Source organism: Ranitomeya variabilis, chromosome 4 (assembly GCF_051348905.1).
Source record: "Ranitomeya variabilis isolate aRanVar5 chromosome 4, aRanVar5.hap1, whole genome shotgun sequence".
NCBI lineage: Eukaryota > Metazoa > Chordata > Amphibia > Anura > Dendrobatidae > Ranitomeya > Ranitomeya variabilis.
In genome coordinates this window covers 216386008-216398595 of record NC_135235.1, presented here as the reverse complement: position 1 = coordinate 216398595, position 12588 = coordinate 216386008, and the positions used below count along the sequence as shown (strand labels likewise).

At 47.0% G+C, this 12588-nt stretch overlaps 1 protein-coding gene across 1 annotated transcript in view; it reads right to left on the bottom strand.

The window, feature by feature from the left end:
- MEGF8 (multiple EGF like domains 8) overlaps positions 1-11473 on the bottom strand; it is a 41233-nt gene extending 29760 nt beyond the window's left edge. The window contains exons 1-8 of the mRNA XM_077259956.1: positions 11367-11473; positions 4819-5032; positions 4471-4634; positions 3283-3492; positions 2962-3142; positions 2719-2807; positions 1416-1629; positions 90-270 (exon numbers count right to left, since the gene is read on the bottom strand). Of these exons, the coding sequence (XP_077116071.1) occupies positions 90-270; positions 1416-1629; positions 2719-2807; positions 2962-3142; positions 3283-3492; positions 4471-4634; positions 4819-5005 (1226 nt within the window). The 5' untranslated portion in view covers positions 5006-5032; positions 11367-11473. The remainder of the gene's footprint in view (positions 1-89; positions 271-1415; positions 1630-2718; positions 2808-2961; positions 3143-3282; positions 3493-4470; positions 4635-4818; positions 5033-11366) is intronic.
- Between the last annotated feature and the right edge of the window lie 1115 nt (positions 11474-12588).

The window sequence follows — 12588 nt, the reverse complement described above, 5'->3', positions numbered from 1 at the left end:
TGCCGAGCCCCCTCCTAATCCACACATCTCGGTCAGAGATCTCCAAGAACAGCAGCGCTCTCTTCCCCATCGGTGTCAGCGGCTCTTACCGTGCGGTGGACGGCCTGTGCCCACCATACACTAACAGGGATCGGGACGCAGCATGAAACACCATGGAGTGGCCAGCGGCTGCCGGGGGCTTTCCTCCAGCGGGCTGCACCTCTTCCCATTCCCACGAGTGAAGGTTAAAACGGAACATCTTGGAAGAAAAAATATCCCGAGACGTGCGTCCTGAGAAAAAAAAAACATTTATATGGAAGAAAACACATAAAACTGTAAGGGTTTGAGACTTTAAAGAAAAGCTAAAATACATTGCATGACTAATACTGTATTATACTCCAGAGCTGCACTCACTATTCTGCTGGTGCAGTCACTGTGTGCATACATTACATTACTGATCCTGAGTTACATCCTGTATTATACCCCAGAGCTGCACTCACTATTCTGCTGGTGCAGTCACTGTGTACATACATTACATTACTGATCCTGAGTTACATCCTGTATTATACCCCAGAGCTGCACTCACTATTCTGCAGGTGCAGTCACTGTGTACATACATTACATTACTGATCCTGAGTTACATCCTGTATTATACCCCAGAGCTGCACTCACTATTCTGCAGGTGCAGTCACTGTGTACATACATTACATTACTGATCCTGAGTTACATCCTGTATTATACCCCAGAGCTGCACTCACTATTCTGCAGGTGCAGTCACTGTGTACATACATTACATTACTGATCCTGAGTTACATCCTGTATTATACCCCAGAGCTGCACTCACTATTCTGCAGGTGCAGTCACTGTGTACATACATTACATTACTGATCCTGAGTTACATCCTGTATTATACCCCAGAGCTGCACTCACTATTCTGCTCACTATTCTGCTGGTGCAGTCACTGTGTACATACATTACATTACTGATCCTGAGTTACCTCCTGTATTATACCCCAGAGCTGCACTCACTATTCTGCTGGAGCAGTCGCTGTGTACATACATTACATTACTGATCCTGAGTTACCTCCTGTATTATACTCCAGAGCTGCACTCACTATTCTGCTGGTGCAGTCACTGTGTACATACATTACATTACTGATCCTGAGTTACCTCCTGTATTATTCTCCAGAGCTGCACTCACTATTCTGCTGGTGCAGTCAATGTGTACATACATTACATTACTGATCCTGAGTTACCTCCTGTATTATACTCCAGAGCTGCACTCACTATTCTGCTGGTGCAGTCACTGTGTACATACATTACATTACTGATCCTGAGTTACCTCCTGTATTATACCCCAGAGCTGCACTCACTATTCTGCTCACTATTCTGCTGGTGCAGTCACTGTGTACATACATTACATGGACACAGACTTACCCCCAAACACATACAACCAGTTATCCACGGTGGCGGCAGCATGATTAGCCAGGGCAGGGGGGTGCAGGGTGCTGTACGGGCTCAGATCCACCCAGCGCTCCTCCAGGGGCAGGAAAACCCAGGTATCATTAGTCAATCTACCACCAGGTAGCTCCCCTCCAAACAAAACCAGCGTCCCGTTCCACTCCACCGCGACGTGCGAATGCCGAGCAGCCTGCGGAGACACAAGATTAAGCGAATGGTCAGAATATCACACACTGGAGTTTAAAGGATTCTACTACTTTATCTTGATGTCCTTGAGGCCCAGATGACACTTAAGGTACCATCACATTAAGCGACGCTGCAGCAATATAGACAACGATGCCGATCGCTGTTTCGTCGTTGTGTGGTCGCTGGAGAGCTGTCACACAGACAGCTCTCCAACGACTAACGATGCCGAAGTCCCCGGGTAACCAGGGTAAACATCGGGTTACTAAGCGCAGGGTCGCGCTTAGTAACCCGATGTTTACCCTGGTTACCATTGTAAATGTAAAAAAAACAAAAAACACATACCGTACATTCCGGAGCCTGTCACGTCCCCCGACGTCCGCTTCCCTGCACTCCTCCTGCATCCTGTGTAAGCGCCGCCGGAAAGCAGAGCAGTGACGTCACCGCTGTGCTCTGCTTTATGGCCAGCCGGCGCTGACACAGTGCAGGGAAGCGGACGCCGGGGGACGCAACAGACACCGGAATGTAAGTATGTAGTGTTTGTTTTTTTTTACATTTACAATGGTAACCAGGGTAAACATCGGGTTACTAACCGCGGCCCTGCGCTTAGTAACCCGATGTTTACCCTGGTTACCAGTGAAGACATCGCTGAATCGGCGTCACACACGCCGACTCAGCGATGTCAGCGGGAGATCCAGCGACGAAATAAGGTGCTGGCCTTCTAGCTCCGACCAACGATGTCACAGCAGGATCCTGATCGCTGCTGCGTCAAACACAACGATATCGCTATCCCAGGACGCTGCAACGTCATGGATCGCTATCGTTATCGTTGTTAAGTGGTTCAGTGTGAAGGTACCTTTAGATGCTGGCTGTGAAACACAGCCGGCACCTAATCCCACTCCTTACATCCGCACCCAAGGTGCAACCTAAGTGTACGTCATACAGCGGGAAGGGTTTAACTTCAGATAAGAATTCTGGCATGAATTTTCAAAGTAAGTATACCAGTCTCATCAGTCCAACCACATCTATTTAATAATGTATGCAGTTTATATTGTGAATCTGATGAACGAGGAATCACGTGGCTAATCAGACGTACCGGACTAGTAATAAAGTTTTTTCTCTCCCATGTATTTGATGTAAAGTTATAAATGGACATGTCCCGAAGAGCGGAATTCAGATCCAGACCTAAGTAGGAAGAAAAAAAAAGTGACGTCACCATCATTAGATGGAGCAGCTGTGGATGCCGCCATTGTGGTCCAGTGGCCAAGGACTACGAATCAATTTGCTCATCTCTAATCGACCCCCATTGACGCAGACGCTTCAAAGCGATCTTCCTCACCTCCGAAAATATAAAGGGCATTGGTCGGGGACAAGAAAGCTCCGGCAGCGGCGGTGCGGGGCGTAAAGGACAGGTCCTGACTGCTCACGTTGTACCACGTCCCGGAACCCTGGTTGTCGGTCAGTGACAAGTCACAACGTTCCCCGATGTATCCAGGAAAACAGGCGCAGCGCTGAGTTTGCTGCAAGAGAGGGAATAATACGGGCACCTATGGTGTAAACACTACAATCCCCAGCATGCCCTGACGGCCAGGATATGCTGGGAGTAGTAGTCTCCCAACAGCACGAGACTAGAGGTCCCGTATAACTTTCTCCATGGTACCTGGTTGCACGTTCCGTGGTGCACATGGCAGTACGTGCTACAGTCCGGGATCTGACAGCCACCTCCGCTCCAGCCGGGGTCGCACACACACTCGCTGCTCTCCTGACATATTCCATGTCCAGAACAACCTTGCGGGCACAAGGAGAAGCTGTACGTGGCGTTAAACCCCAGCAGGTTGTAATTGGCGTCGCTGAAGAGATGAAGGAGCATCTGCAAGAAACAAGGGTGCAGGGAAATTTGTACAGACATTTGAAGGGAAATTTGAAGGGAAATTTGTATGTGAAGAGAACTTTGCAAGGAAATGTGCAGGGACATTTGCAAGGAAATGTGCAGGAAAATTTGCAAAGAAATGTGCAGGAAAATTTGCAAGGAAATGTGCAGGAAAATTTGCAAGGAAATGTGCAGGGCAGGGAAATTTGCAAGGAAATTTGATGGGAAATGTGCAGGGACATTTGCAGGGCAAGGAAATTTGCAAAGAAGTTTTATGGGAAATGTGCAGGGAAATGTGAAAGGAAATGTGCAAAGACATTAGCGCACAGAAGAGTAAGATGGAAAAAGCGGGAATTTTAGCATATAAGTGGCTGCGTGCAGGATAGAAAGAATCAAAGATAATTGCAAGCTGGATGTCTCATGGTTCGTTTTTTTTTACACAAGTGGAGAATTTAGGTTGGGGGGAGGGGGGAGTCTGTATTTCACAGTTGCAACAGATGGAAAAGGAGGAATAGTCTACAGGATCGGGCATAATGAATCTCAATATGTCTGATCCTTTATTCCTACGTTGGAGCCAGAGGTGATGGCCGCAAGTAATACCCTTCCTACTACTCAAAACACATAATATGGTGGAGGCAGATAGGAGGAGGTCACACCCATTTAATAGTGGCCGGATAAAAGCCTGTTTGGCCGGCAGGAGAGACGAGCGATTTGATTTGCGCTGCCCTAGTCCAGGGTCCAGTCCGGTCCTCCACTTCTGCAACCTGCATGATCGGCACCTCCGATGCTTATTAGGTCCAGGATGACCAGAAGTGAAGATCAGCTGCCATCGAGGATCAGACTGGAAACCAGTGCATCGCGCGCAGCACAGTTCGAACTGCCCATCGTTACCCAGCAGCTATAAGCACCTATCACCACTTCTTAAGGGTGGGCCGTCAGTTTTCTGATACAGAGAGTAGGTCAAGCAGTGCTGTGTACCTTTCCAGAAGTGGCCTCCAGGGTTGGGGGCAAGCTGCTGCCACTCAGGCTGGCCAGGAGGCGGTCGCTGTACGAGTCTCCGTCGTATACGAACAGGTAGTCGTAGGTGCATTCTGTGTCCATGAAGAGAAACCGCAGCAGGACACGGTAATGGCTGTTCGGGGCTACAAGTAAGAACAGGAAGAAAGGCTGAATGGTAGAAAACCCAGAACGTACTGACCACGATGTGAGGCCCAGGTCACACTACGCAGCTGTCTACTGCCATGAGGGACCGCAGCACATAAACCCTCCGAGGAAGACATGAACCGAGCGGCTCCACGCCAGCGCCTCTTCTCCCGGGTCACGCACCTTCTATCAGCCATTCACAGTTGCCGTTCACCGAATAGTTTCCTGGGCCATCACTGACAAATCCGGGCAAACTGCGGAGCACGGTGCGATGCCCCTTACAATCCCCGGATGTAGCAATGCCGGCCTGACATAGAACCAGGAGGAAGAGGTGCCAGTCGTATGCCCAGAAGCCGGCATGGGCTCCCATTACTGCTCAACATTCCTGGGAGGGAACCTGGAATCAGGAAAAGAAGAAGATGCAGAAAACGGACATAAATTACATTACTGATCCCGTATTCTACCCCAGAGCTGCACTCACTATTCTGCTGGTGCAGTCACTGTGTACATACATTACATTACTGATCCTGAGTTACATCCTGTATTATACTCCAGAGCTGCACTCACTATTCTGCTGGTGCAGTCACTGTGTACATACATTACATTACTGATCCTGAGTTACATCCTGTATAACACCCCAGAGCTGCGCTCACTATAATAATGTATAATACAGGATGTAACTCAGGATCAGTAATGTAATGTATGTAGACAGTGACTGCACCAGCAGAATAGTGAGTTCAGCTCTGGGGTATAATACAGGATGATATAACTCAGGATCAGTAATGTAATGTATTTACACAGTGACTGCACCAGCAGAATAGTGAGTGCAGCTCTGGGGTATAATACAGGATGTAACTCAGGATCAGTAATGTATGTACACAGTGACTACACCGGCAGACTAGTGAGGGCAGCTCTGGGGTATAATACAGGATGTAACTCAGCATCAGTAATATAATGTATGTACACAGTGACTGCACCAGCAGAATAGTGAGTGCAGCTCTGGGGTATAATACAGGATGTAACTCAGGATCAGTAATGTAATGTATGTACACAGTGACTGCACCAGCAGAATAGTGAGTGCAGCTCTGGGGTATAATACAGGGTGTAACTCAAGATCAGTACAGGATTAGTAAAGCTTTGCACGTAGTAAATATACATTTCACTCTGAATAATAAAATACACAGAGTAAATCCTTCTAACACAGTAACTAATTCACAAAACAAGCAGAGTGTAATGATCTGTGGAAATGAATCATTTACAAGTTCATAAGAAGGTCACATCATAACAAATCATCTCCTAGAGGAAGCAGCACTGACCCGTACATTACATGGCTGGCGCGCGGCCGCTACACCCCACAGGGGTGCAAGAACAACACAGCACCTCCATGCTTCATCCTGAGGCCTCGCATAACTAGGGCTATGGGTCCGAACCTCACCGGTGCGACAACAGAGCGACAGGGATAGTCACAGCCCCCAATATCACTAGGATATGTGACAGCTACTGCTGTACTGGTGGTGACACGGGGTAAAGTCAGATCCACCTTTTCTGGTACTGTTACGAATTGTGGATTTTTGGACAGAATCTTCTTTGCATCTGCCCTGTTGGAACAAGGACTAAAAGTCCTAAAACTACCGACGCTGCGCAGGGGGTGTAGAGCGTGCTGACGTTACAGCATGGTCCCGGCATTGATCCATAGATATATATATTTCATGCCTTGAAGCGGCACAGCCCGGGCACTGCAGATACGAGCTCAGCAATAATGTAAGAGCTCCGAAGAACAAGTCTGCCCTTTTCTTATAGCACGTTCTTAATTATCTTGGTTTAGGACGACTTCACGTGTCGGAGGTTTATGGTCCATGTACGGACGGGGTATTGTGCCGAGTCGCGTGTGTTGTGTCGTAACACCACCACTCCGATGCAGAAGTGACCGACGCCTGAAAACCTCGTTAAGCTGTTAGGTTACCCGTCTGACTGCTGGGAGGACAAACTACTGTCCGATGAAAGCAGCGTCATACAAAAGTAAAAAATAACACGCAAATATAAAATAAGAAAAGCAGCTTTAAGAGTAGCTGCCCCTTTAGAAAACCATTGACAAGTCAGAAGTTCTGATTAGTGGGGGTGCAAGTGCAAGGAAAGAGCAGAAGTGTCCAGCCGAGTGCTGCTCACTTTTGGGTCGGTCATCACTGCTGAAGGAGAGCAGCACTTGGCAGAGATCTTCAGCTTTTATTTTTTTTCTCGCGGCTGTTCGACAGGCGCAACACACGCAGGGATCGTCTAACAAACAGGCAATCCCTGCATGTGTTGTGTCTGTCGAACAGCCGCGAGACATGCAGCCGCGGAGACTCGAACATATTTTTCGAACACGCCGAAGACCCTCGGTTAACACCCGAGCATGCTCAGATAACACCTTATCCCAGCACGCTAACTCATCACTAAACGATTCACATTTAATAGAAACATCTCAGGATGCCATATTTTAGGGGATCTGTATAATGGCACCCCGAGTCTATGGAAATCCTGGGTCTCGACAGCAATGCAGTGTGCTGGAATTGGATTGTGGCGGCCTCCCTCTGCAAATTCGGGGACCTATATTTTACAGTTAGGCACTGATCCCGCAGGACATTTCCCACGCGCCGATTCCTCCGGATATGCCAAAAATGTCAAAGAATGGGATAGGCAATGCCAGTTTATCACATCACACAAAATATTGGTAAATATCACAATTAACATCATTTATTGTAAAATAGCCATGCCAGGAACATCCACAGCCGCCATATAAAATCTGCCACCTGAGGTCATGGCCAACCAAGCAAATTTAGTTTTCCATGGCAGCCATTCAGAAAAAAGGCAATACAAGCGCGGTTTGAGATCGCCAAATCAGCTGTCCGTTCTGGCTCATAGAGGGGGTCTTCAGCAAGAGGCACACATAATAATATATATACACATACATACATACATATACAAATGCCTGTCACATTGCAGAAGGGTGAATTTGTGACATCTCTGCACAAGTATAAGGATTTCCTTCTCCTTTGTGACCCATGAAAAGGCGTTTTCTTTATATGCAGGGCTGCATCAGTAATTTCACCATCAACAGACAATCACTGGCTTCCGTGTTTTTGAGCCACCCACCTCAGCATCACCCATGATTGGCTGCAGCGGAGATGTGTTATCCCCCTGCAAACAAACACCATCGGGGAGCTGAAGAAGAGAAGCGTTGGAGCAGTATCCCTTAAAACATTTCAGTAGCCCCAAACTGTGCTGACAGGTTGCTCCACTGTGTCAGCGCAGGTATATAATCATTCCTTGGGGTCCCAACCAGTAGTTTGTGAGTCACATATATCAGGATCACTGCTGTCTGCTCAGGTGAATGCTGTTTAACGGGGTACATGAGCGCAATATTAATCATTGGGGGCAATCGGGAAGCATTACCTCTTTACAAGGGGGCACACAGGGCTATTATTACATTATAATGGGGCACCGGGATGTTGTTACTTTATAAGTGGGCAACTATTACTTTATAAGGGGTCATCGGGGTTATTATTACTTTATAAGGAAGCACCAAGGCTACTATTACTTTATAAGGGGTAATTACTTTATAAGGAGGCAGGGGGGTTACGATTACTTTATAAGGAGGCAGCGGGGTTACTATTACTTTATATATGCAAATTGCCTCTTCTGAGAAAAAGAGGACTTAACTCTATAGCGCCACCTATTGGAAGTAGCGATCCTACAAGTCACAATCAACCCTTTAACGAGTCGTGCAATATGACTTAGGATTAAAGCCAAATCAGTATCTCAATTCGCAGACACGGTGTTTCGGGCTGTTGGCCCTCGTCAGTGCGAAGCATGAGAACTGATTTGGCTAGGTGAGAGGCTCTGGAGTGGGGTCTAAGGGGTAACGTTTCTCCTTATGGAGAGTGACATACCATCTCTGGCTTGTCAAGGTAAGGAGGCTTATTCGCCGTGCAATGCTCCTCTGGGAATTTACATATGCAAATTGCCTCTTCAGTTCTCATGCTTCGCACTGACGAGGGCCAACAGCCCGAAACACCGTGTCTGCGAATTGAGATACTGATTTGGCTTTAATCCTAAGTCATATTGCACGACTCGTTAAAGGGTTGATTGTGACTTGTAGGATCGCTACTTCCAATAGGTGGCGCTATAGAGTTAAGTCCTCTTTTTCTCAGAAGAGGCAATTTGCATATGTAAATTCCCAGAGGAGCATTGCACGGCGAATAAGCCTCCTTACCTTGACAAGCCAGAGATGGTATGTCACTCTCCATAAGGAGAAACGTTACCCCTTAGACCCCACTCCAGAGCCTCTCACCTAGCCAAATCAGTTCTCATGCTTCGCACTGACGAGGGCCAACAGCCCGAAACACCGTGTCTGCGAATTGAGATACTGATTTGGCTTTAATCCTAAGTCATATTGCACGACTCGTTAAAGGGTTGATTGTGACTTGTAGGATCGCTACTTCCAATAGGTGGCGCTATAGAGTTAAGTCCTCTTTTTCTCAGAAGAGGCAATTTGCATATGTAAATTCCCAGAGGAGCATTGCACGGCGAATAAGCCTCCTTACCTTGACAAGCCAGAGATGGTATGTCACTCTCCATAAGGAGAAATGTTACCCCTTAGACCCCACTCCAGAGCCTCTCACCTAGCCAAATCAGTTCTCATGCTTCGCACTGACGAGGGCCAACAGCCCGAAACACCGTGTCTGCGAATTGAGATACTGATTTGGCTTTAATCCTAAGTCATATTGCACGACTCGTTAAAGGGTTGATTGTGACTTGTAGGATCGCTACTTCCAATAGGTGGCGCTATAGAGTTAAGTCCTCTTTTTCTCAGAAGAGGCAATTTGCATATGTAAATTCCCAGAGGAGCATTGCACGGCGAATAAGCCTCCTTACCTTGACAAGCCAGAGATGGTATGTCACTCTCCATAAGGAGAAACGTTACCCCTTAGACCCCACTCCAGAGCCTCTCACCTAGCCAAATCAGTTCTCATGCTTCGCACTGACGAGGGCCAACAGCCCGAAACACCGTGTCTGCGAATTGAGATACTGATTTGGCTTTAATCCTAAGTCATATTGCACGACTCGTTAAAGGGTTGATTGTGACTTGTAGGATCGCTACTTCCAATAGGTGGCGCTATAGAGTTAAGTCCTCTTTTTCTCAGAAGAGGCAATTTGCATATGTAAATTCCCAGAGGAGCATTGCACGGCGAATAAGCCTCCTTACCTTGACAAGCCAGAGATGGTATGTCACTCTCCATAAGGAGAAACGTTACCCCTTAGACCCCACTCCAGAGCCTCTCACCTAGCCAAATCAGTTCTCATGCTTCGCACTGACGAGGGCCAACAGCCCGAAACACCGTGTCTGCGAATTGAGATACTGATTTGGCTTTAATCCTAAGTCATATTGCACGACTCGTTAAAGGGTTGATTGTGACTTGTAGGATCGCTACTTCCAATAGGTGGCGCTATAGAGTTAAGTCCTCTTTTTCTCAGAAGAGGCAATTTGCATATGTAAATTCCCAGAGGAGCATTGCACGGCGAATAAGCCTCCTTACCTTGACAAGCCAGAGATGGTATGTCACTCTCCATAAGGAGAAACGTTACCCCTTAGACCCCACTCCAGAGCCTCTCACCTAGCCAAATCAGTTCTCATGCTTCGCACTGACGAGGGCCAACAGCCCGAAACACCGTGTCTGCGAATTGAGATACTGATTTGGCTTTAATCCTAAGTCATATTGCACGACTCGTTAAAGGGTTGATTGTGACTTGTAGGATCGCTACTTCCAATAGGTGGCGCTATAGAGTTAAGTCCTCTTTTTCTCAGAAGAGGCAATTTGCATATGTAAATTCCCAGAGGAGCATTGCACGGCGAATAAGCCTCCTTACCTTGACAAGCCAGAGATGGTATGTCACTCTCCATAAGGAGAAACGTTACCCCTTAGACCCTATTACTTTATAAGGAGGCAGCGGGGTTACTATTACTTTATAAGGAGGCAGGAGGGTTACTATTACTTTATAAGGAGGCAGGGGGGTTACGATTACTTTAGAAGGAGGCAGCGGGGTTACTATTACTTTAGAAGGAGGCAGCGGGGTTACTATTACTTTATAAGGAGGCAGCGGGGTTACTATTACTTTATAAGGAGGCAGCGGGGTTACTATTACTTTAGAAGGGGTCACCAGGAACACTGTTTATTTTTAAGGGGGTACAGAGAATTTAAGCTTCATATTGGCTCACGGGGCCCGAGCGATAAAGGTTGGGGACCCTGCTTTGGACCCTTGCGCTGCTTTAGTACATTCCACCTCTATTACTGGAAGACAGCACTTCGGGGGGAGGCAGGGGCGTGTAGACTGGTGCAAATACAAACAGATGGTGTTGTCCATGGCAACCAATATAGCAACAATGTAAACTTCTCAATGAGAAAAGCACAAAATGCAAATTATGCTTTTTGCACTACAAATCCCAGCATGCCCAGCCTAGCCTGAGCATGCTATGAACCTGAGATCAACAACAAATAAAGAATATAGTTCCATAGGGTGCAGTGTTCTGCAAGGCTTGCTGGTATTTATGGTTCCTCCACATCTGGAGAGTCACTGACCAAGCCTGCTGTACAAATGCATGGGAATACTCCTAAATGTGCTAAACCTGACTGCAAAAAAATGAAACACGGCGAAACCTATGAGAAAAGCAGCAGCCAGCACAATGCACTCACCTCCTGCGCCTCAATCCGCTATCTGCAGCTGCGGTCACCTGCGAACCGGAAGCAAAACTCCCTGGGAAAGGAGGAGGTCGGCGAAACAGGAAGCTGGAGCGGCGGACACGCCCACTCTATGGAAACCCGTGACGTCACGCTATATATACAGAGTGCGCGATGAGTGAAAGAGCGGTCAGTCGCCTCAGGAGTCAGGATGAGTCCCGCGGGTCGCTGCTCTCTGTGGGGCCGGTCTAATCTGACTTTCTCCATTCGTATCTTTTATAATATTGACACAAACTAGCTTTTAAAATCAGTTGTACCAGTAGTTTCCTGCCTGACATGCTTGGCTGCTACGGAGATTACTAGAGTCTTTGCCTTTTTTCGCGAGTCTGCCTTTTTTTTTAGAGTCTTCGCCTCTTTTGAGAGTCTTCACCTTTCTTCGTGATTCTACGCCGACAATACCCTTGAGACTCTACTTCAGCCGAAAAAAAATCAAATTTACCATCATATTATGTGAATTTGGTGAACTTGCCAGGATAGTTTGTGGCAAATTACAGGGTTGTTTAACCCCTTCCTACACTAGGACATTAACATCCTGAAATGTAGTCTGTGGGAGAGGGGGGTCCAAAAACCGGCAATTGTATGGAGCTTTTAACTAGTTAAACACCAATGTCAGTCTGCCTGGTGCATTTACATGGCCCGCACACCAGTTCCTATCACCCACCCCTCCTGTGATGTGACCACGGGGGACTCATTGGTTACTATGACAGCCAGGGGTCTATCCATCCCTGTCGCTGAGATCTCAGTCCTCCATTGAAGGTTTTCACTTAGAACTGTGGTATTGCAGCATATAGCATCAGAGATGCTAGACCCCTTTAACCCCTTCATGACGAAAAAAACGTAATTCTGGAGTTTCTAATTTTTTTCTCGCTATGCCGTTTAGCGATCAGGCTAATCCTTTTTTTATTGATAGATCGGGCGATTCTGAACGCGGCAATACCAAATATGTGTAGGTTTGTTTTTTTTTTTGTTTTTTTTAATTTATTTTGAATGGGGCGAAAGGGGGGTGATTTAAACTTTTATATTTTTTTTTATTTTTTTCACACTTTTTTTTTTTTACTTTTTTTTAACTTTTGCCATGCTTCAATAGCCTAGAGGCTAGAAGCTGGCACAACTCGATCGCCTCTGCTACATAGCAGCGATCATCATGTGACAGGGGGCGGCGATGCGCTCATTTCCG